At 42.8% G+C, this 24,815-nt stretch overlaps 3 protein-coding genes across 3 annotated transcripts in view; 1 reads left to right on the top strand and 2 right to left on the bottom strand.

The window, feature by feature from the left end:
* Positions 1 to 24,815, bottom strand: part of LOC310756497 (tigger transposable element-derived protein 1-like) — a 796,241-nt gene that overhangs the window by 190,570 nt on the left and 580,856 nt on the right. The gene's annotated exons all lie outside the window — the stretch shown is intronic.
* Positions 1 to 24,815, bottom strand: part of LOC310756865 (zinc finger protein RFP-like) — a 127,755-nt gene that overhangs the window by 18,975 nt on the left and 83,965 nt on the right. The window lies entirely within an intron of this gene.
* On the top strand, positions 2,241 to 15,010 carry LOC310756887 (E3 ubiquitin-protein ligase TRIM7-like). Its single transcript, XM_083601807.1, has 8 exons — positions 2,241 to 2,734; positions 3,655 to 3,750; positions 5,513 to 5,743; positions 6,442 to 6,464; positions 7,346 to 7,464; positions 7,921 to 7,953; positions 9,835 to 9,867; positions 14,267 to 15,010. The coding sequence occupies exons 1-8, from the start codon at positions 2,297 to 2,299 to the stop codon at positions 14,764 to 14,766; spliced, it is 1,473 nt and encodes a 490-aa protein (XP_083457933.1). The 5' UTR covers positions 2,241 to 2,296; the 3' UTR covers positions 14,767 to 15,010.

Genomic DNA, 24,815 nt, shown 5'->3' with positions numbered 1-24,815 from the left:
ACGAACTTTATTTCTGAGGGGACACAGGTTATTTTATGTTACAGATGTAACCACAACTAGAGTTTACACTCTGCTCCTGGATGAGCTTGATTTCCGTCACTGTTGGGGCCATTCATTTTCAGAAAACTGTCTTCCTGAGTTTCTTCATGCAAGATGACACTCTGGCTGGGAAGCTGGATTGTTCACACAGGTGCAAAGATCAGACAGCAAAGTCATGGATGTTTGCAGCGCTTTATGTGAGTGCTAGTAAGAGAGAGTTTTGGTTTTGACCTGCTGAGAGGATGCAAGCGGATCTTCCACTGTGGGGATCCACAGCAGTCTCTGTAAATAGCAACCATTAAGCAAAATGACAGGCAATAAAGCAATCTGCTTAGACAACTGTGTGTTGCTCATCAATCCAGACTCAGGTACGATTGCCTCACGCTTAGCTGCAAACTGTATTTCACCTCTGCTCAAAATCTGGTCGGAAGTGTGCCAGGCAAATCTGTTTATGGCAGACTTCACGCCATAAACGCCAACAGTCACCCTGCAGGATGGTGCGTCCTGCAAATGTAACACCAATTTCCTCTCTGCCCTTTCAGCTGCATGTCTGACAGGGTGGGTGAGAATGCAAACACACTTCATGCTTCCCTTTTTCTCTTTTTCAAAGCACATCGTCAAATTTTACAAAGCCCAGCTTTGGTGAAAGCTTCTCTTTGTCAGTAAGGAAAAATGAGACAGAAAGTCTCTGTTAATAGATCTATATTAGGTGGCAGGATCCACAGGGCAGCAAATCTGGCCTCCAAGTAATGCATGATTGCGGTACATCCTTGGAGGTCGCATCTGGTACCTCCTCGGCAGCCCCCCATCCCAGTGCCTCCTCTGCAGCGGCCTCTCAGTGAACAGGAGAGGCTGCTGATCTCCTCCCAACCCAAGGCAGGAAATGAGGAGGGGCTTCCTGGGGTCTGGTCCTGGCCAGTGTGATTCAGAGTGGGCCCCCTCCCAACATGTTAAGTTGGATGCAGCCATTTCCCACAATTTAATCTAGAAATGTACTGACCTTGGACTGCAGAGCAATGGCATCCACCATGAATTCGTTGCAAATGAGAGGAAGTGATGTTTCCCCTTTTCTGTTTTTTTTTTTTTTTGCAAAATAGTTTCGATTTTGGACGCTGTTTCTCTCCTCCCCCATTTCCTTTCCATTGCTCCGAAGGTTGCCTTTGGTGCTTGAGTTGCGCTGGCTCTCCTTGTGTCACTCACTATGAGATCTGAGGGAAAGCAACATGGATCTCTGCCTGGTCTAGAAGAGAAAACCTGTGGGCTTCAGAGAGATGCCCTGCTGGCTACTGTGAGAGAGGTTCCTGGACTGTGGAAGTGTAAAGAGAAAGAAGTTCCTTTTTATCATATGTGGTGGTCTTGTAGTAAGTAAGGTTAAAGCTTACTGGGAAATGATATATAATGAATTGAAAAAGATGTTTAAAATAACTTTGGGGGAAAACCAGAAGCTTTTCTCTTGGGAATTATAGGGTAAAAACAACCTAAACAGTAAATAAACTTATTCATGTATGCTACCACAGCAGCAAGAATGTTACTTGCCCCAAAATGGAAAGAAGTAATCCCAGCGAAAGAAGAATGGATACAAAAACTTATGGAATATGCAGAAATGGCGAAACTAACCAGGAGAATAAAAAATCAAGGCAACAAGCTTTTTATAAAAGAATGAAATATATGAGAGTATATATTTAAAGTAGTTTGTTTTTAAAGGAGGAAATTAAGTGAATTTGGATATGCAGAAGATATTAAAAATAAAGTTATGGAGCCGCAGAATGAGGGGGAAGGAAGTCAAATTGGGAAATGTTAATTAAAATGATTGTAAAATTAATGAAATGTATAAATTTGAAAAGCATAAATAAAAATTAAAGAGAGAGAGAGGTTCCTGGACTGGCTGGACTGACACAGCTCTGCCCTCGGGGAAGTGGATTGCCTTGAAGCAGAGGCTGTTTCTCCACAATGACAAGGGTTTAGTTTAGTTTAGTTATTTATATAAGCATTTATTATTTCAGGACAATGCACAACGATATGTTTAAATCTATGTGTCTATAAAGTTCTAATGAAGGGGGGGAGGGAGAGAGAAGCAATCACCGCAATGATGAAGCAATCAAGGCTATTTGAGAAAACATTAAGCAGCTGCAGAGGCGGGTCTGCTTCTTCTTTTTAAAAAAGTCCCATCAGCACCGAGATCCTGCAGGAAGGGAAACGCCCATTGGCTGAAAACGGAGAAAGTGGAAGTTTGCTTTGTTTTTGGCGCGAGGGAGCCATGGCTGCTGCTGCTGTAGGAGGAGGGGGTCCCATGCAGAGTCTTTGCGATGAAGCCACTTGCTCCATCTGCCTGGACTATTTCAAGGATCCGGTGATGATCCCAGAATGTGGGCACAACTTCTGCCGGTCCTGCGTGATCCAGTGCTGGGGGGAATCGGAGGCAGAGGCTTTCTGCCCTCACTGCAGAGAAACGGTTCAGGAAAGGCGCCTCATCCCAAACTGGCCGTTGCAAAACGTGGTAGAAATAGCCAAGAAGCTCAGTCTTCAAGAGGGGAAGGAGGAAGGAGGAAAAGAAAAGGTTTGTGAGAAGCACCAGGAGCCCCTGAAACTCTTCTGCAAGGAGGACGGAGCCCCCATTTGTCTTGTGTGCGACAGATCCAAAGAGCACGTATGTCACGAGACGATTCCTCTGAAAGAGGCTTCCAAGGAGTACAAGGTAAGAAATCATTCTCGATTTTGGGGGTGTTTTTTTTATTCTTCTTGGGAGCTTTTCTGTAACTCTTAGATTACATGGGATGGAGGGACTTCAATTTTGTGTCAAATTCAGATATACAAAACTCTTCCTCCCCCCGCCACCAAATTCCAAAATTTGGCTTTCGATATGTGTTTTGCTGCTTTTATTTTTCTACATCACCTTCTCTCTGCTTAGTTGGAAAATACAACTTGCGCACTGCTCCTATGTTTTGTAACGTTGATTATTATTTTTGCTTATAAAAACATGGGTGGACATGATACACATCCCCCCAATAAATACTGATTTTATGCAAGTTTCTACACCATTTCTATAATATATATATATATATATATATATAGTCATTAACCTTTGCTTATTTATTCTCAATAAAATGAATGAAATTGGGGAAAAAAATCTAGAATATTCCAGAGCACTTTATGTGATAAAGAGCTAATAGCAAGGCCACCAAGAAGTCAGCTTAACTGTGTGGTGTAAAGGTTAGTGTTGGACTAGAGCCTGGGACAGGCATAGGCAAATTCGGCCCTCCAGATGTTTTGGGACTACAACTTCCATGATCCCTAGCTAACAGGACCGGTGGTCAGGGATGATGGGAATTGTAGTCCCCCAAACATGTGGAGGACCGAGTTTGCCTACGCCTGGCCTGGGAGGACAGGGTTCGAATCCCCACTCAGCCATGCAGCTCTCTAGGTGACCTTGGGCCAGTCACCATCTCTTAGCCACAACAGGGTTGTGCGGATAAAATGGGGAGGAAAAGAACCATGGATACCACCTTGAGATTTTTGGAAGATATCGGTGGTATATCAGTGTGATAAATAAAATAAATAATCAACACCTCTGCTTCTCTGAGTCAAACCTGAGCTTTTGGGTTTGTTTGTTTTTAGGGACTGATGTGTAGACGCCTGGAGATTCTGAGGAAAGAGAGAGAAAGAATTCTGGCCTATCAAGAAGATGTGAAAAAGGAATGTGAGGACCTCCTTGTAAGTGTCACTGTTGTTACTAGTGATGTAAAAATTGGGGTTTGGCTTTTGATCGGTCAGAGAATGGATAGAGGCAGGATCCAGTGGAAAGCAAGGCAGATATTTTATTTATTTTTTGCAAGAGAGTTCCCTCCCCTCCTTCCAAGGACGGAGAGACCCTGAACAAAAGTGTGAAGGAACCTTTAAAGACTTTTGACATTGCCCAACCCCCTTAGCCAAAGACCACCCCAAAATCATACATACATCATAGGAGGCAGTCTATGTCAGGATACCTGATAATGGTCGCAGTTTGCGTTACCTGGGCAGCCTGGCCATTCTTTTGTGATGGTTAATACTTTAGCTCCTGAATCCAGGTCAGGGCTCACCCTATTCATATACAAATATGCTCTTAAGACAGGATTTATAAGCGAAAAGACAATGGGAAGGCTTTCTCCATTTGCCTCCCTTAGGGCAGAGGAATATTTGAGGTCATTGGGAGAGTCAAAATGGCTTCAGGACTGCTCTCCTGTACTATTTCAGACACATGGTTTATATAATTAGATATATATGTATTTATGAATATTCTATATTTGAGACATTAGAATTCTTATAACATTTGTTTAGAACTTAATGCTATTTTTTATTTTAGAATATACAGAATATAAAGTATGAAATATTACAATCAATTATAAGTTTCCATTTTTAACAGTACGTTCTATGTTATATCTATTTCATATCTACTTTCCTTGTTTCTACTATTGGGACTTCCATCCACCACAGCTCGATGTCCTTTGTTCTTTTTTTATAACTTAACACTGTGTTATATATATTAGTTACTTTAACCCCATGAACAATCTTACGATGTTTATTCTTAACGTTACAAACTTAATCAATGCATATCAATAAATTTATTTTGGAACGATAAATTCATCTGTATTCATACTTCACCCTTATTCTTATAAATGTTACCTGGCTGGGGTAACCTGGCTAAATTTGGTGATGTGTGAATTTCAGAAGATTACTGTATTTCACTGCATATTTTTTCCAGGAAGAGCTATTTGGCAAATTCACCAGGTTTGAGATGAGCGTGAGCTCTCATTCACTGGTGCAGGAGAAGGTGGGCACTTTCCAGGCCTGAACTGGCATTTTCTGCCTCCCGAAGTTACCTCTCTACCATTTGTCCTGCTAGTTCTGAGCTGACAGCTGACTTAACCCTCTGACAGCTGACCTAATCCTCTGACCCTCTACAAAAATGGATACATTACTAATTTTTAGGAAACTCAAGCCATCTTGGAGCTTTAAAGTACAGTGGTACCTCGCGTTAAGTACTTAATTCGTTTCGGAGGTCCGTTCTTAACCTGAAACTATTCTTAACCTGAAGCACCACTTTAGCTAATGGGGCCTCCTGCTGCCGCCATGCCACCGGAGCACAGTTTCTGTTCTCATCCTGAAGCAAAGTTCTTAACCTGAAGCACTATTTCTGGGTTAGCAGAGTCTGTAACCTGAAGCATATGTAACCTGAGGTACCACTGTAAATGGGGAGTGCTGGGGATGAACATGCCACCTTTGACCTCTTCCTGTTCCTACTTGTTTAAGATGCCAGTCTAAAGCACCATGTTTCCTTTAATGCCTGAAGGGAACTTCTTCACCAGCAGGAAGTTGATTTTGTGTCCATGAAAAGTCCCAAGTGCCCTCCCTGTGGAAGACTCACGTCTTGTTTTCGTGAGGTCCCATATTCCAGACTCAGGGCTCCGCTTTTCTTCTCTCTTCCCGCACCTTGCAGAAATTAACAGAAGCTGAGAGGCAGAAGACAGCGGAGAAGTTCAGACAACTGCACCAGTTTATCGAAGAACAAGAAAAATGTCTGCTGAATGAGATAGAAAAGGTGGAGAAGGAGATTGCAAGGAAGAGGGAAGAGCACCTGGCCAGGCTCTCCAAGGAACTCTCCTATGTGAAAAGGATCATCCAGGAGATGCAGGAGAAGCGCCAGCAGCCAGAGAGTGAATTCCTGCAGGTAAGACAGTGGCAGGAAGAGCACAAGGCCCCACGTCAGGAGAAGGATGGCTGCAGACCTTTGCTGCTTGTATAGATGAAGCAGGCCAGGGGTCAGCAAACTTTTTCAGCAGGGGGCTGGCCCACTGTCCCTCAGACATGGGGGGCCAGGCTATATTTTGAAAAAAAAAATATGAACGAATTCCTATGCCCTGCAAATAATCCAGATATGCATTTTAAATAAAAGCACACATTCTACTCATGTAAAAACACGCTGATTCCCAGACCGTCCACGGGCCATATTGAGAAGGCGATTGGGCTGGATCCGGCCCCCAGGCCTTAGTTTGCCTACCCATGAAGTAGGCACATAAAGGGGCTCAATTGGTGGAGCCTCAAACCAGGTCTCTTGTGCATCCAATAGACGTGGGATGGATCATTCCTCATTTGCACTTTATAAATCGATATGCAAACTGAATTACAAACATTCGTCAGCATTTGCAGTTTTCTGGACTTTCTAAGGCAGTTCTCCAGCCAAGCAAAGTGTGCAATTTACCCAACTGCTGAAAATTGGATGATTCAGCCATCCCTACCCAAAACTTTGGTGTGTGTGCTATGAGACTGACATCAAAGGGCAGGAGTGTTCCTCCATTCCAGGGTCTGAGGGGTCTTCATAGCGTGGCCTGTGGTGTGTAGTGATTTCCCTTCTCTTTTCCCCTCTAGGATGTGAGGAGCACCTTGCAGAGGTAAGTGGATCCTGCTCATTTCTGTTAGCATGCCGGGAGGGATTAAAGAGGAGAGTACGTAAGATCTGCCTCCTGTGGGAGAGACTGTAGACCTACAGCATTTCACAAGTAAAACCAGGGCCCTCTTTTTTGACCTTGTTGTGCCCCAATTCTCCCTCCAAGAATCAGGCTCAGAGCAGCACCTAACTCCCCACTATCAAACAGGTCTGGAGGCTCTTCTCTGCCTCCTGCACATCCTACTCACTCTGCAATAGTTTCAAACCTCTGAAAGAGAATTTCTATGGGGGACATATTTCAGGGGCATGGGAGCATTCCAGGGTTGTCCCACAGGGTTCCATCTTGTCCCCATTGCTTTTTAACATCCACATGGAGCCACTGAGCACTTCCCTTAATAAGAACAATAACGTTTTGATGGCAGGTCGAAAGGTTTTCATATTTCCAGGCTTTGAAATTACCTTTTCAACACTTTCATATATACCTTTACGACAGAGGTAGTTATATATTGGAAAGCGTAATGCTGGTGGTCAACAAAAGAGTGCGCACACACACACAAAAGGCAAATATGGATTTTGCACTAAGCTATGGAACAAAGAGGGCGTTGGTTGCCTCAGGCAGCAGGGGCCAGAATAGGTGGCTACCATCTTCCTGAACAAGCACCTCAGCAGTGGCAAGGCTTCTTCCTTCTTGATTTAGGCTACCTCTCTGTCTGGCCTGGTCACCTTCTGGAGGCTTGGGGTTTGGCTGTTTTGGACCCCATAGCGAGGAAGTATCTCTCCCCTCTTGTGTCTGCCTGTCCCTCTAGGCTCTCTACCATTCTCTTCCTCCTCTCAGCTTTCTTATTGTGGAATTGACCGGACTAATATTTTGTTTCCTTTCACCAGGTATGACAAAAGACAGAAATTGGAGAATCCACCAACTTTCCCTCCAGAGCTGAAGAAAAAGACCTCCAGATTCTGTGATATAGACCAACTTCTGGATTCTGCCATGAAGAAATTCCAAGGTAATAAAATAATGACTACAATGACTTTATTCTGGGCATTATGTAAGTCAAAAAGTGAGCACACCAGGCTCATATTATATTGTACACACAGGTCCCGTTATCTGTCTGCTTGTTATATGAACACTCAGTTAGACAAACACAAAGAATTATAGTCAAATCTCGCTGCACACACACCTGATTTAGATGTCAGAACAGCTGAAGTTTGCCCACTTCTTTACTCGTTTGTGCTTTGGTGCCATTTTCGGGCAGAGGCCATGGAGGGAGGGTGAGGGGAGAGAGATCAGGACAATCTGTCTCTTTTTAGCTGGTTGGCTGCACCCGTTTTAGGAAGAAACCATGGCAGAGAAAAGATCACGGGTTAGATAGATGCTGCAGTATAAAGTGTTATTTGGCAAGAACATATATTTGAAATGAAAGAATGTAGTACATACACTTCATATCTTTTTTCTTCCCTAGACTCCCTTTCATTCAGAGAACATCTTCAGCAAGGTAATTTCCAATGAGGAACCCCAATTCACCGGAGGGGTGGGGTTCGGGTATTTCTTTGTGGTTAAACAGTCAGTTCTGCAGACTTTGGAAGCACATTCAATAGCTTAGCTCTGGGTCTATAGTAGCATTTAGTTTCTTTATATGTACAATGAATGACCAGAGGATGGGTTTGAAGATACAGGTGTGGGGTAGATTTTTGTGGGGGTGCTGGCATCCCTGCGAAGAACCTGCATGCCATTCTGGGACCAATGAGCTAGGAGTTTGGTTCCTACCTATAAACTACTGTATTTTTCGCTCTATAAGACGCACCAGACCACAAGACGCACCTAGTTTTTGGAGGAGGAAAACAAGGGAAAAAATATTCTGAATCTCGGAAGCCAGAACAGCAAGAGGGATCGCTGCGCAGTGAAAGCAGCAATCCCTCTTGCTGTTCTGGCTTCTGGGATAGCTGTGCAGCCTGCATTCACTCCATAAGACGCACACACATTTCCCCTTACTTTTTAGGAGGGAAAAAGTGAGTCTTATAGAGCAAAAAATATGGTATTTCATTGACTTTTCCCCTTACAAAATCCCACTGGGTCAGCCTAACATCCAGTTTTCATTTACATGGAACCTTCCTTATGTTTTGTTTCCCATCTACACAATCTGGAGGTCCTTTTGGAGGTTCCCAGTCTTTCCTTGGGTTTCAATGTCCTGAAGGTCATTAAAAAGGGCATCAGCAAGCACCCAGTGTCTGTTGATTCGCCTCATATGGGGGAGGATGTTGGGATATGAGTTCTCACCAGCTGCGAACCAGCAGCTCATTGTTTACATCATGTGGTTCTTATTATGTGACTGAGCGTGAGACAGGATATTCAACGCTATTCTCAGGGCTGTGTACCAAGTGTAACTTGAGACCTTCCTGTTGTTGCTGCAAAGGAGGAGTGAGTGACTTGTACGGAGGTTTCTGAGACAGCAGACATGTTTTGTACTAGCTCGTCTACAGTGTACAGTCTGGGAATAAAGTAGAATGAGTCAGACTACTTTCAGACTGTTGTCTTTCTTCTGCTGAGATGCAAGGGGAAAGGGAGTGTGCATCTCTCGAGAGGGAGGTGTCGCTTATTATTGATCTCCCTGGACTGACCGAAGACCAGCCAGGGGCAGATCACCGGCGGCAGGCCCCAGTGCTTGGGAAGAGGAGTCAGCCTTTCCCAAGTGGGCCAATAGCCAACAGTGTCTTGCCCAGGCTGGTCCAGCAGTGGAACAAAGGCCTGAGCCGTCTCCTCAAACATCCACCCACAGCTGCCATGCATAGTGCTTCAACCATCACACAATCCTGCAATTCTTATTAGATCAGCCCCACATGGGAAGCTAAGGACACTTTTCCAGAAAGCCTCTACCAAAAATTTTGTTAACATTCTGAAAGAATTTTAGAAGTTTAATGAGGCAGGACTTCCTGTTGCACGAGACCCTTGGAATTAGATTTCAAATCTCTGCCAATTCTTCCTCTGCAAATTTGCTCTGTCAGTATTTTTAACAATTCTGGTTTCAATAGCTTTCCCCCACCTGTTTACTTGGGGCAGCTTTGAACCTGCCTCCAGCTCTCCTCTGGATCCTTTAAAAATACTGTTACCGCAGTGCCGGCCCTCCCATCCTCTGCTATGGATCCCCATTTCATTGATGGATTTGGAATGACTTTATTCTGTTGTTGTCTAGTATGGTTTACAATGTCTGATTTTTACTTGTTACTTTAATTTCATCTGACTACAACTTTCTTGTTTCCAGTTACTTGTTCTTTGATGTGAAATGAGGAAACAACATAGGCTTTTTTATGAAGCGATTATTTGTAACTACAATTTTGTGAGATATAGCCCTTAAACTTTATATCTTTTTCTTCCTCAGATAATTGGTCATTCGGACAACAGTTTCAGAAAGGTAAATTTCCAATGGAGGCCCACCTTCACGGGAGGGGTCTGGTGTTTCATTGGAATTAAGGAGTCTGTTCTGCAGAGTTGGGAACAATCAATAGCTTTAGTCTTGCTGTTTGGGTTCCTCATGTGTAAAACAGAGGGTGGTGGGCTTGAGAGTGCAGAACTGGGTGTTTGGAGAGTGCCTCCACTTACAAAGGAACTGCCCACAAGTGTGAGAGTAATGATGGAGGAATTCTGTTCCTGCCTAGAGATTGTCTGATGCCTCCAGGGATCCCACATTCATGGCAGGAAGGCAATGGCTCCCACCACTTTCGGGCTCCCTTCACCTGAGATTCAGGGACAGGCTTACGAGTAGCCATACTTTTTTGTTATAACTTCCATTAACAGAATCTCCCCCAGATGTCAGGACTCAAATCACGAAGGGAGATATGTGAAGTCTGCTGGCTACTAAATACAACCTTTACAGACTTCTGTTCCTGCTTTCAGAGATACTCCCTCTGAACACAGAGGCTTCAGTTACAGTGGTACCTCAGGTTACAGACGCTGCAGGTTACAGACTCTGCTAACCCAGAAATAGTACCTCGGGTTAAAAACTTTGCTTCAGGATGAGAATAGAAATTGCGCTGCGGCGGCAGGAGACCCCATTAGCTAAAGTGGTGCTTCAGGTTAAGAACAGTTGCAGGTTAAGAATGGACCTCCAGAATGAATTAAGTTCTTAACCCTGAGGTACCAGTGTAGTTATCTTGACACACTCAGCCTGTAACTGGCTACATTTTTATTGTCTCCTGTTTTCCCCAGGCAACTAGCCTTATTGAGTAGATTAAATCCAAGAGAGAAGCATTAAACAAAGACTCCATTCCAAAATTACATGAATATGCAGGCCTTATCTTAGCTTTGCAAATGCTGCCAATTAGCTGGTCATCAGAGTTTGTCAATTATCTGGTCAGGGAGAAATCTGCAATATGAAATAGGACAGCAAAGGAAGACCGAGGAGGAGGAGCCATTAATTATCTTTTTAAAAAATAAATATTCCTGTTGTGGAAGAGCACAATTGCAATAAGGAGAAACAATTGAGGGAGAGAACTCGTTTATGTTGCTGTAAAATATAGACAGAGTGAAAATGAGTAACTTGGGTTTATTAATTTAAACATGTCTACTCTGTGTAGGACTAGCATCAGAAACGAGCTAAACAATTTCAGTGGCTGTTCTTTAGAAATACACGTGTGCAATTCAATAACATGATGGAGGCCTGAATATGGCCCCCAAGTGATGTTGTTTGAGGGTAATATCACCTGGACCACGCAAATGAAATGAGGTCAGAAGCAGCCACAAACACAGCATAAACTGTGGTGTGAAGAAGCCCTTTGTCTGCATGCAAAAGTGGGGCCCAGCAGCATAAGAAAATTTTAGGATCACAAGCAGGCAAGAGCAAAAAACGCATGAAAAGAGACACTCTTTCAGCCTCTCTATCTGGCTCACAGAGTTAGGGATTTCCTAACTCAACCCTAACCCCCAGCTCAGCTGACACCCTCCATATGCCCAAATATACTGGAAATCACACTTTCCATGATTTTTAAAAGAATAATAATGATTAATAATTCATAATAATAATTTATATGCCTGTGTAATAAACAAAAGTAAAAGCTATGGTTTTCCCAGTAGTGATGTATGGAAGTGAGAACTGGACCATAAAGAAGGCTGATCGCCGAAGAATTGATGCTTTTGAATTATGGTGCTGGAGGAGACTCTTGAGAGTCCCGTGGACTGCAAGAAGATCAAACCTCTCCATTCTTAAGGAAATCAGCCCTGAGTGCTCACTGGAAGGACAGATCATGAAGCTGAGGCTCCAATACTTTGGCCACCTCATGAGAAGAGAAGACTCCCTGGAAAAGACCCAGATGTTGGGAAAGATGGAGGGCACAAGGAGAAGGGGACGACAGAGGACGAGATGGTTGGATAGTGTCTTCAAAGCTACAAACATGAGTCTGACCAAACTGCGGGAGGCAGTGGAAGACAGAAGTGCCTGGCGTGCTCTGGTCCATGGGGTCACGAAGAGTCGGACACGACTAAACGACTAAACAACAACAACAACAACAAATAAACAAAAATCTGCCCTTACTCCCTTATGGGGGACACAAGAGCCCTTATAGAGTCCTTTGTAGGTTCTCCATCGGTCGGAGAAAATAACAGAGGCCAACCAGAGAATATTGAGAAGCAGAGGGGCCACTAGGGGGCGCATCAGAAGATGGCTGACAATAACATCTCCGACCCACATGAGGTAATTTGGAGGCTATGATGGGGGTAATTAGCCTCCTTAACCCCCCCCCCCCCAGGATTGTGGGGGGGACGGCTCTTGTCTGCTGTGCCCTATACCACCCCCGAATTTGTGGGGATGGGGGCACTAGGCACAAAGCCCTCCTGTGGGATTTCGGCACTCCTGGACGCCGTCTCTGATTCGCGCCACTAGCTTCAAGAACTTCAAAAGAAACAATTTGGACGAGATGAGTTGCACATACTTCAAGGAAGGAGGGGGAGTAAAGACTGCTGACAGAAGAGATCTCTGATAAAACAAGACAAGAATAAAACATGAGAAGATACGTCAAGATACGGTACGGCAAATGACTGAGGGGGGGAGGGGAAAAAAGCTTTCCTTTCTTTTTATGTGATTAAACAAGAATCCCCTCCCCTAATGAGTCAGAAATGTCGTTTTAAGGACTTAAGCTGTGGATTTAAGGCTGTGTGGAGATAAACTTTCGAACCAAAGCAATGTTTCAAGACGAATCTGGAAGGCATAAGAGTTTTGGAATGACGCAGTTAAAAATGCCGTCGCCATTTTGGGAAGCTCTGTCGGAGGTCTTGAGTCTGGGAGAAGAAAGAGAAACAAAGCTGTTTATATATCATGGATTAAACTCCTCAGAGCGACAACTTCGTAAAATTATGATGGATAGAGCGATGTTATCTATGAAGGAGATGATATATGGAAACCATCTGGACTTGGATTGGAAGAACGGGAAATTCACACAGGATTATTATATTTGTGTTTATCGGCTTAAGGAGACTATCAGAAGAGATCATAAAGAAAAAAGAGAAATTATATGAACAAGATATGATGTGGAAACAGCAAGATAAGACCGGATAGAATTATGAACTCTGTTTGGACTGATTGGGACTGATTTGTACATTAACGCAGTAGCAAGATGATGATTAGAATCCCCCTTTGGATCTTGAAGTATGGGTCCCCCCCCAACAAAATTCAAAATTTGGCTTTGTAATTCGGAATTTATGTGATGTGATTTAATTTGATGTGATTGGCCAGTTAATAAAAATTATTTTTTTAAAAAAAGAGAATATTGAGAAGCAAAGCAGCTAGTAAGCCTGTTCTTTATTGAACTTTTGCAACAGGGTGCCCCCTTCACACGCAGGAGAAGGAGGGGGACCCAGAACCAAGGTGTGCCTGCCCTTATATAGATATTTTAAATTGCCCGCCCTACAGTCCAAGACCACCCCCAGATACATCATACCTACATCACAGAAAAGGCGGTCTACAACAGAAATCTGAGTGCGTTTTTTATCTCCTGTCTGGCAGGTTACCTGTTGATGGTCACTTGATTGGATTACCTGGGGAGCCTGGCCAGTCTTTTGTAATGATAAATACTTAGTTCCTGATCCAGGTCACAGGCTTACCCTATTCATACACAGACATACCCTTCAGACAGGATTTGTGAAGGAGAAGACGATGGGGAGGCTTTTCCATTTTCCTTCGACCTTGCAGAGAAATGTTTGAGGTCAATTTGGGAGGAACAAAATGATTTCAGGACTTTTTCTTTGGGATTTCAGACATGTGGTTTATATATCTATGTACGTGCTTGGTTGGTACATATATGAACATTTTATACACACACACACATACAGTGGTACCTTGGGTTACATACGCTTCAAGTTACATACGCTTCAGGTTACAGACTCTGCTAACCCAGAAATAGTACCTTGGGTTAAGAACTTTACCTCAGGATGAGAACAGAAATTGTGTGGCGGAGGCAGGAGGCCCCATTAGCTAAAGTGGTGCTTCAGGTTAAGAACAGTTTCAGGTTAAGTACGGACCTCCAGAATGAATTAAGTACTTAACCCGAGGAACCACTGTATAACCTTAATTTTTTTTATTTCACCTGGAATGACTGGAGGGGAACAATACAAATACATTGAATATAAAAACAACAGAAACCTGGTTCACTTGGGGCAAGTCTGGAAGGAGGGGAGGAGGGTCCCAATCCTGAATGCAGTGCAAAGAACTCCCAATTATTTGAGAGGGGATCTAGTCTGGGCACTTGTTGGATCAGGATATTCATCTCCAGCTCTCAGCTGACTCTGCATCTCTTCTCTTTCCCTCATCATCTCCCCAACAGCAAATGTCACTCTGGATCCAGACACAGCCGATACCAGCTACATCCTGTCTGAGGATCGGAAAAGTGTGAGAATGGGAGAAAAACCTCGTGACACATACGGCGGCTACTATCTTCCTGTGTTAGGACGTGAGGGATTCACAGCAGGCAGACATTTCTGGGAAGTCAACGTGGAAAATGGGAGAGGATGGGTTGTAGGGGTCGCTGTGAAGTCAGTGAGCAGGGATGGATCTCCCCTAAGTCCCGAGGGAGGGATCTGGGCTGTACAATTGAAAGATGGTCAGCACAGGATCTGCAGTTCCCTTAATCCCCTTCGTCTGTCCCTGAATGGGAAGCTCAAGAGGATCCAGGTGACTCTGGACTATGAAGGCGGATGTGTGTCTTTTTATGATGCTGACTCTGGAACCAAACTCTACACTTTCTCAGGAGCCTGGTTCTCTGGAGAGACCCTTCTCCCTTTCTTTCGGGTGGATACAGTTTCTACCCACCTTGAGATCTGCTGAGGAGACTAAATCTGCCTCACCAGAATGACACACACAACACACATGTGTAATTGAATTTATATATCGCCCTATGCTTGGGGGTCTCAGGGTGGTTCACACACACACACACACACACACACACACACACACACACACACACATATAAATATGCTTCTCAGGAGCCCTTTTGGCAGCTTTTGAGGGGTCCTTTGGGAGGATTCATTCCAGTCACAATCAGCATAAATAATAAAGCAAACAAAAATAAGACTTTGTCTTGTTTTTCTTCCTTTTCCCAGAATTCCCCCTGCAGCTTATTTTTTAAAGAGACAGTAACACTTTAACTTTCCCAATAAATAACATATTCCTCAAAAGGGTTCAGCTTCCATCACCTTCAATCCTAGTTTCACTCTTCCACCTTCCCATACCCTTCAAAAAAAATTCTGCTGCCACCCTACCCCCCTGCTGCACCCTCGATGATCGCTCTCCCCACTCGCTTGCACACCCCCTCGTCCACTTGCTCACCAGCTGCCCCTCCCATACTTTTGGCCACCACCTTTTCCTCTGCCACCAGCATGGCCTCAAGCAGAGCGGCCCCAGCCATGGGCAAAGCCGCCTTGGGCAGAGCTGCTGCATGCAGCACAGCCTCCTCCACTTCTGCCTGGCCTTAGTCTCCGTTTCCTCCTGCCACAAGGGAAGGAGGAAGAAGAGTGGTAACTTGGAGGGGGGGTTTCACTTCCATTTTTTTTATTCCATGCTCTGGTGTGAGCCAATTCGCTCATGCCACAGGGCCACTCATTCACTCTGGGGTTGCGGCGCTCATCTTACTTTATTGGCCGAGGGCGCCGGCATACAGCTTCCGGGTCATGTGGCCAGCATGACTAAGCCGCTTCTGGTGAACCAGAGCAGTGCACTGAAACGCCATTTACCTTCCCACCAGAGCGGTACCTATTTATCTACTTGCACTCTGACGTGCTTTCAAACTGCTAGGTTGGCAGAAGCAGGGGCTGAGCAACGGGAGCTCACCCCGTCGCGGGGATTCGAACCACCGACCTTTGACATGCACTTTGACTTGCATGTCAAAGTGCAAGTAGATAAATAGGTACCAGCATGTGAGGAGGTACTGCAACAACAGTGGAGAGTCGTACACATAAAATTCACACAGAAACACATCATTGCTTATTTCAACTTGCTTGTGGAAACAACTCAGAGGCCATAAAAGAAGGAAGGTTAACAACAGGAAGATTTAAAGGAACTATTGGAAAGACTTCATGGCAGCAGAGATATGAGATGATCAGAGCCCCCCCCCCCCCCCCCCCGCCGGAACTTGAAACATGGGAAGTCCCAACAATTTTTTTTTAATAATTTAGGCAAAATATTTGGACTATTTGATATGTATTTGTATAATTTGGAACATTCAGTGTGATTTGATTGGATTGTTAAAATGGGAAACTTAATAAAAACGATTTTTTAAAAAATTCTTTATTGATTAAAAGATTTTCATGTCTATACAAACATTATGTACTATCTCGTAACAGGTAAAAAAAGAAAGAAAATTATATAAAATAGAAAATTTATAAAGAAAAAAAAAGAGATAAAGAAGTAACAAAGATAAGAAACAAAGAAATCAAATTTTAAAAAAAGATTTATCTTAAATTTTAAAAGACATTCCTGCATGATATGGGCTGGAGTAGAGGAGGCTGCTGAGAGAAGGGGCAATTACCTATAATTGGGATTGGGCCCTAAGTGAGGGAAGTCTGTTCAAGGAAAGTTTTCCATCTTTTCCTCACCCACATCACACCATATAATGTCCTCAAGGGAGAGGGGAGGCTGCTCTCTGGACTCCCTCAAGGGCAGGGCACTTTGCAGCAGCTGAGGATTTGGCCTGCCAAAGGAAAGCCTGCAAAACAGATGCGCCTCACCATCCCTGGGGGGGTTGGTTCTCTCAGTGGGGAGAAGAGGTGCTGAAGTCCTGTTATGCTAGTGAGACTCATGGCACTGCCTCTTTTCCAGTACCAAGGGTTGCCATATGTCTGGGATTTCCAGGACATGTCCTCTGTTGGGGACATGCCCCTCTGGGCAGATTTTTGCAGTTTACATGAAGTGTCTGGGTTTGGGTTTATTTTACTTTTATTATTATTATTGGCCACACTAGGTCTGGTGGCATTTCCACTGGCCACCAGGCCTTGCCTGGGCTTCTGGCCTCCCATTGTCCAGAGATGCAGCATCTTGTGAGCAGGAGGCCAAGGAAAGCAAAGGTAAGGGAGGGGAGGGGAGGAGGGGGCGAACAGGAAGGGGGTGAACGATGGAGATGCGGGATGGGGAAGGTGCCCCAAATGTGTCCCGGATTTTGTGCTTTGGAATATGGCAACCCTACCAGTATCCTACTTCGTGGAATCCAGCCCCAATAAAACATATACAGTGAAGCAAAACACACACAGGGGAAAAGGAATTGTCTATATGATTCATTTGATTTTACAAGATGTACTGCTTGATTGATTATAACAAAACTAATCCGTTTACACATACCCACACCCCAAATATAAACATTAAAATACTAAAGAAAACATTTATGAAAATAGGAATTCAAAAACATTCAAATGATAATTAAATCCAGAGGTAGCCTAATTTCAATTTCTACGTGTCAGGTTAGAATTGCCTAAACAAAAACAAAAAAAAGAGGGCACTACCTGATATCAACAGGAAGGGAGTTCCAAAGTTTAGATGTTCATTTCTTCCAAGTGCAGAAGTTCTATTATTTGGCACTCGTAACAGTGACAGTTTCACGGATCAAAGCATTTTATAAAGCACTTTATTTCCCCAAACAATTATAATCTTTACACTTAAAAGTCCCAATGAGTGAAAAACACATGGAAGAGAATGAACTCGATGGTAAACTAGAAATAATTCAAGACAAAATTAAATCACCCTCAGTTTGGGGGGCTACTTTCAGTTGCAGTTCAGAGATCATGGCCTTACCCACACTGCCTGTTATCCTGCTGGTTTCTCCTGGGGAAAACTGCTCTTTAGCTCTCAATCGGAGAAATGGCAATGTGGGTTTTCTCCAGACTGACATTTGCTCCTATTTAAAAATAAAGAGCAGGTTTTCCGGAAACTATTTGGATGTGTGGATAGAAACTGCAGGTCAAGCAGAAAACCAATTAGACAAGCGGAAGTGTGGATGAGCCCAGGATTTGAACAAATTCATTAAAATTTATTCAAACTAGTTGGTGCCAAGCGCTGGATAAAATGCAGCCCTTACCTGAAGGCCCAGCACCACCAGACCATTCCCTGGAATTGAGCAGCTGACAAAGATGACCAAGCAGGGAGCCCAGGGCAGCTCCAACTGCTACAAAGCTCTACCCTTGGATTTTTTTATTTTTTTTTCAGGAGTTGAAATTATTTTATTTTAGTCATTTACAGAGTCTTAAAAAACCTCCCAAGAACCCTTTATGCGTCCTCCCCAGCAGCTGGTGCATCACCCCCCTTGGTGTTTCGGGTGTAGATGACCTGGGCTCTGTGCTTGGACACCAGTTTGATTAGGCCTTTGCTGAGAAGCTCCTCTAGCCAAGGAGCCTCGAATCTTCAGCCTTTCAGAGACCACAGCAGGTGTGATGAGTTTGTAGTTTGGCACCTCCTTGCACAGCTTGTCGTAAGTAGCTTTGTCAAACAGAACAAGGTTGTTCAACTTATCTCTTACGTACTTTCATTTTGGACCACTTCTTCTTGGCTTTTCCACCGGACTTGTTGACGGGGTCCTTTTTTTAAATAAATTTTTTATTAATTTTTCAACACATATTAAAAGACAATACAAAACAATACATAAACAAACAAACATATAAACACGTATAATTTCTTAACCTTCTTTTCCTTAAGCCTTCTTTCAGCGACTTCCCCATACCTCCTTTTTCTGCATCCCTGTTTTAAATCTTTCCAGCAACCCCTGATTTTAATTACTTATAACACTTCCTTTAACTCCTTTTTCTCATGTCCAGTTTATCGCTGCAATTCTATTTTGCATTACTCAAAACATTTTAACACTCGTTAATTTTACAACAGTTCTTAAGATAAACTTTAAATTTCTTCCAATCTTCTTCCACCGTCTCTTTCCCTTGGTCGCGGATTCTGCCGGTCATCTCAGCCAGTCCCATGTAGTCAATCACCTTCGTCTGCCATTCTTCCAGTGTGGGTAGTTCTTGTGTCTTCCAGTACTTTGCTAAAAGTACTCTTGCTGCTGTTGTCGCATACATAAAAAACGTCCTATCTTTCTTTGACACCAATTGGCCTACCATGCCCAGGAGGAAGGCTTCTGGTTTCTTCACAAAAGTGCATTTAAGCACCTTTTTCATTTCATTATAAATCCTTTCCCAGAAGGCCTTAATCTTTGGGCACGTCCACCAAAGGTGATAAAAAGTACCTTCAGTTTCATTACATTTCCAGCATTTGTTATTGGGCAAATGATAAATTTTTGCAAGCTTGACTGGGGTCATGTACCACCTATAAATCATTTTCATAATGTTCTCTCTTAAGGCATTACATGCCGTGAACTTTATACTGGTGGTCCATAACTGTTCCCAGTCAGCAAACATAATGTCATGTCCAATGTCTTGTGCCCATTTAATCATAGCTGATTTAACCATCTCGTCCTGTGTGTTCCATTTCAACAGCAAGTTACACATTCTTGACAAATTCTTAGTACTGGGTTCCAAAAGCTCTGTTTCTAATTTCGACCTCTCCACCTGAAAGCCAATTTTCCTGTCTTGTTTAAAAACTTCATTTATCTGGTAATAATGAAGCCAGTCTCTTACTTTAGACTTCAATTTCTCATAACTCTGCAATTTAACTTTTCCCTCCTCATACTCTATAATTTCCCAATATTTCGGCCATTTGGATTCCATATTTAATTTTTTCACTTCCTTAGCTTCCATCGGTGACAACCACCTGGGGGTTTTGTTTTCCAACAAATCTTTATACCTAATCCATACATTGTATAGGGCTTTTCTAACAATATGGTTTTTGAAACCTTGGTGGATTTTAACCTTGTCATACCATATATATGCATGCCAGCCAAATCTATTATTGAACCCTTCCAAATCCAAAATATCTGTATTTTCAAGAAGCAGCCAATTTTTCAGCCAGCAAAAAGCCGCTGATTCATAGTACAGTTTTAAGTCCGGCAGGGCAAACCCCCCTCTTTCTTTTGCATCAGTTAGTATCTTAAATTTTATTCTGGGCTTTTTGCCCTGCCAGACAAATCTAGATATATCTTTTTGCCACCTCTTGAAACAATCCATTTTGTCCACAATCTGCAATGTTTGAAACAGAAATAACATTCTTGGCAAAACATTCATCTTGATAACAGCAATTCGGCCTAACAAGGAAAGTCTCAGACTTGACCATATTTCTAAATCTTTTTTCACTTCTGCCCAGCATTTCTCATAGTTATCTTTAAATAGATTCACATTCTTGGATGTCAAATTTATCCCCAGGTATTTCACCTTCTTTGCTACCGATAAACCAGTATCACTCTGGAATTTCTCTCTTTCTGCAACTGTTAAATTTTTATCCAGTACTTTCGTTTTCTGTTTGTTCAGCTTAAAGCCTGCTACTTGACCAAATACTTGTATTAACTCTAAAACTCTTCTCGTACTAGTGTCTGGCTCTTGTAAAGTTAAAACTAGATCATCTGCAAATGCTCTCAGTTTGTACTGTTTAGCTCCGACCTGAATCCCTTTAACCAGCTGGTCCCCTCTAATCATGTTTAATAAAACCTCCAGGACAGATATAAAAAGCAGTGGGGATATTGGGCATCCCTGTCGTGTCCCTTTTTCAATAGCAAATTCTTCTGTAACCACATTATTTACAATCAGTTTTGCTTTTTGTTCAGAATAAATCGCACTTATACCATTCTCGAAACCTTGGCCTACCCCCATCCCTCGGAGATTCTTTTTCATAAAGCTCCAAGAAATATTGTCAAAGGCTTTCTCCGCATCTACAAATATTAATACTGCCTTGGTATTAATATTAACTTCCAGTAACTCCATAATGTCTATTATGTTTCTCACATTGTCTGACAAATGTCTTCCTGGAAGAAAGCCCGCTTGGTCTTTATGAATCTCCCCCACCAAAACTCTTTTCAATCTTTTTGCTAAAATGTCTGCAAAAATTTTGTAATCCACATTGAGTAATGATATAGGGCGGTAGTTCTTAACCTGGTTCTTCTCAGTCTCTGACTTTGGTATAAGTGTGATATAAGCCTCTTTCCACGATTCAGGTGCCTTTTTCCCCTCTAAAATTTCATTACAAACCTCCTTCAACGGTTGTATAAGCCATTCTTTCAAAGCTTTGTAATATCTGGAGGTTAGTCCATCAGGTCCTGGAGATTTTCCCAATTGCATACTTTGAATGGCTCCCTCAATTTCTTGATCAGTAATCTTCTGGTTTAAAATCACTTTACTTTGTTCAGAAATTTTTTGTAATCCGTATTTTTTAAGAAATTCTTCTATTTCTTTTTCATTCACCGGCCCTTGTGCATAAAGTCTCCTGAAATAACTCTGAAAACAGTTTCTAATCTCATTTGGTTTATAAATGTTCTTTCCTTCCACTTCTAGATTTGTAACCGTATTCTGTTTTTGTCTCTTCTTCAATTGCCATGCCAGAAGCTTCCCACATTTATCAGCCGATTCAAATGTCCTTTGTCTCATTTGTTTTATTTTCCATTCTATCTCTTGGTTCATCAAATCCATATATTGTCTCTAGTAAAACTTAATTTCTCTCAAGATTTCATGTGACTTTGGTTTAGATCTCAATTTTTTCCCCCTTCTTTTATCTTTTCCAAGATCTTATCCTTCTTCTCATTATATCTCTTCTTTTTTATAGAATTCTGTTGTATTAAAAATCCTCGCATAACGGCTTTACTTGCGTCCCAAATTACTCTTTTTTCCACTTGTGTTCTCAGATTTATCTCAAAGTAATCCTTCAATACCTTCTGGGCCTTTTTATACACCTCTGCATCTCTAAACAGGGAGTCATTCATCCTCCATCTAAAGGATCCAGCTGTTGTTAGGTTCATTTCCATCTTTACAGCATTATGGTCGGAGCAAGTCTTTGGGCAGATTTCCACTTTCTTAATCCTTGATGCCATCCCACTAGTTACCCATATTTGGTCAATTCGAGTCCAGGTCATTTTTGCCTCAGAAAAGAAAGTTCCCTCTCTCTCAAGAGGGTTCCTTGTTCTCCAAATGTCAATCAGGTTCATGTTGTCAGTCATTTCAAAAAAGGTCTTAGGTAGTCTCCCATCTTTGGAGACCACCTGTCTTTGTGCTTTGTCCATATTTGTAGAGACCACTCCATTCATGTCTCCCATTAAAACTACATTATAATCCAAATAGTCCATTAATGTCTCATGCAATTTCTTAAAAAATTCTGACTTCCCTTCATTCGGTGCATAAACTCCTATAATCAATAATTTTTCTCCTTGAACTTGAATTTCAATTGCCAAATATCTTCCTTGTCCATCTTTAAATACTAATTTAGGGGCCAACTTTTCCTTTGCATAAATCACCACTCCTCTTTTCTTCACTTTGTCCGATGAAATAAATTCTTGTCCTAATCTTTTGTTAATAAGTAATTTTCGGTGTACTCTGGTCACGTGGGTTTCTTGTAGACAAATCAAGTCCAATTGTTCTTTTTTCAAGATATGAAAAACCTCACGTCTTTTTCTAGGGAGATTCAGTCCATTACAATTCCAACTTAGAATTTGCAGAGACATCTTGTTATTTATTTAGTTATTCCTCCAGCTGCTCCCAGCAAGTCTTCTTCTGTTGGTGTTTTGATCCCGAAGGATAGGTTTGAAATGTCTGGTACTTCTGCTAGGTCCGTAGGTTCCACCGTTTCCTTCAAAAGGTCCTCCTCGTTCCTTGCCAAAAATTGTTCTTTATCTTGCACTGTTTTTATCTTGATTTTCTTTCCCTTATAGTTGAAAGACAGGCCTTGTGGGAACTCCCATCTGAATGGTATGTTGTTCTTTCTTAATAGGGTGACCAAATCCTTGTAGTAGGTCCTCACTTCCAGGATATATTTAGGAATGTCTTTAAAAATCTGCACACGAAAATCTTCAATCTCAAGGGGTCTTTGAAAATGTAAATTTAATATCTTATCTCTCTCCTCCTGAGATCTCAGAGTTATCAAGCAATCTCTTGGGCTCTTTCTGTTTTGTCTCCTGCCCAGTCTGAAAGCAGTTATTATCTTAAATTCCTCTTCTTTCAAATCGTCCTGCCAAAATTCCAGAAATTCTTTTGTAAGAAAGTCTATCAAATTGTCCTTTTCATTTTCTGGGATCAATCTTAATCTCAAATTTCTACTTTTCCTCTGTAATTCCAATAAAGACAGGGCCGCATCATGTTCTTCCAGCTTTTTACTGACTGGTACTAACTTTTCCTGTGCAGTTTCTGCAGAATTTTTTGCCTCCTCTGCGGAAATTTTGGCCTCCTCCGCAATCTTTCTAGTTATTTCATTTTCTTGAACTAATTTATTTATTGTCTCTGTATTTAAATCCAATTTTGTCGACAACTCAGACAGCTGTTTGGAGTTTTCAGTGCTCTGCTTTGTGAGCACTTCCAAGGATTCATTTATTTTAACTAATGCCCGTGTCACTGTCACTGTATCCATAGAAAAAGTTGTAGCAGCTGCAGCTGGATTTGTAATTGATCCCCTTCTTTTGTGTTCAACTTTACTCTTAGCTCTTGTTGTTATTCTCTCTTCTGTTGGGCCACTCATCCCAAGGTCGTTCCCACGGGAATTACTTTCAGTTGGAAAATTCCACAAGCCTGTTCCTTACAGTAAAGATAATAGCTGTTTCCCTGCAACCTCTAGAGGGAGCAGTCCAAAGTTCCTAATGCAAAACAACAAGGGTTCCCTTCAAAGGTAGCAAAAGTAACAACCAATTGTTAATTGTGTCCAAATAATAGCAAATTGTAACTTTCCAGAGTACCAGACTTAAAGCAAGTAGGGTCTTTGGGCAAAGCACCAACTTTGTAGCAAGCCTCTAGTGACAGCTCTCAGTCCCGGTGGCTCACTTTCCAGGCAGTCCTCCCCAAGGGTTCAAAACGGCAGAAATTTCCCCTTCTATGCTTCCTCCATGCAGGAAAGACAAATCAAAAATCTTCCCCCCCTGCCCCTGCCTGCTAGAGGGGGAATTAAGTCCAATGTCTGAGTCCGTCAATTTTTAAAGCTGCTTCCTGTCAAATTGCAGCCTCCTATTTCGTTGCTTTGGTTACATGCAGTCCGAGGAAGGCAGACTTCCTTATTTTTTGCCTTCTCCATTTTCAGCCAATTTCTAAATATTTTCTTTTAAAGTTGTTGTTCCTTCTTACTCACGGATAATCCAATTACGTTCCAAATGTTAGGAAGGAATCGACGCTCTCCGTCAAATGGCAGCACGGCTTCACTTCGCGGGCTGGGTAGCGGCTCTCAGCACCGCGCTCCCCGATGCCGCTCCAGAGCCTTTAAAAAGACTCCTTTGCAGTGAGGGGGGGCGCTTAAGGTACCCACCGAGCCTCCTTGCTCTCAGGCTTCTGCGCCTGAGATTTTAGGGGTCCCCGCTTCGCCGTAGTGGTCAGACCCGAACTCGCGAAGCAACCTCCCTGAGCGGAGCTCAGCGGGAGGCAGCCATTAGACGCTGGCGCCGACCGGAAGTCCGGACTTGTTGACGGGGTCCTTGTCCTTCTTGGCCGACTTGCCCGCGTCCTTCTTCTTCTTCTTATCGTCCTTTGGCGGCATGGTGTAGTCGGAGCAGCTACGGTCGCTGCTTCTCCCTCAGCGATTTCCAGCCAGAAAGCCCCTTGGATTTTTTTTGAAGCAAAGACTGCACTGCCACAATGCCAAGGATTTAGCTGAGTTCAGGAAGCCTTCTCAGTGCAATGTACAGTGGTACCTCGGGTTAAGGACTTAATTCGTTCTGGAGGTCCGTACTTAACCTGAAACTGTTCTTAACCTGAAGCACCACTTTGGCTAATGGGGCCTCCCGCTGCTGCCGCACCGCCAGAGAACGATTTCTGTTCTCATCCTGAAGC

Source organism: Podarcis filfolensis (genome assembly GCF_964270895.1).
Source record: "Podarcis filfolensis genome assembly, chromosome: 2".
Lineage (NCBI taxonomy): Eukaryota > Metazoa > Chordata > Lepidosauria > Squamata > Lacertidae > Podarcis > Podarcis filfolensis.
Note: the sequence above shows the minus strand (reverse complement) of the source record. Positions and strands in the feature narration are given on the sequence as shown.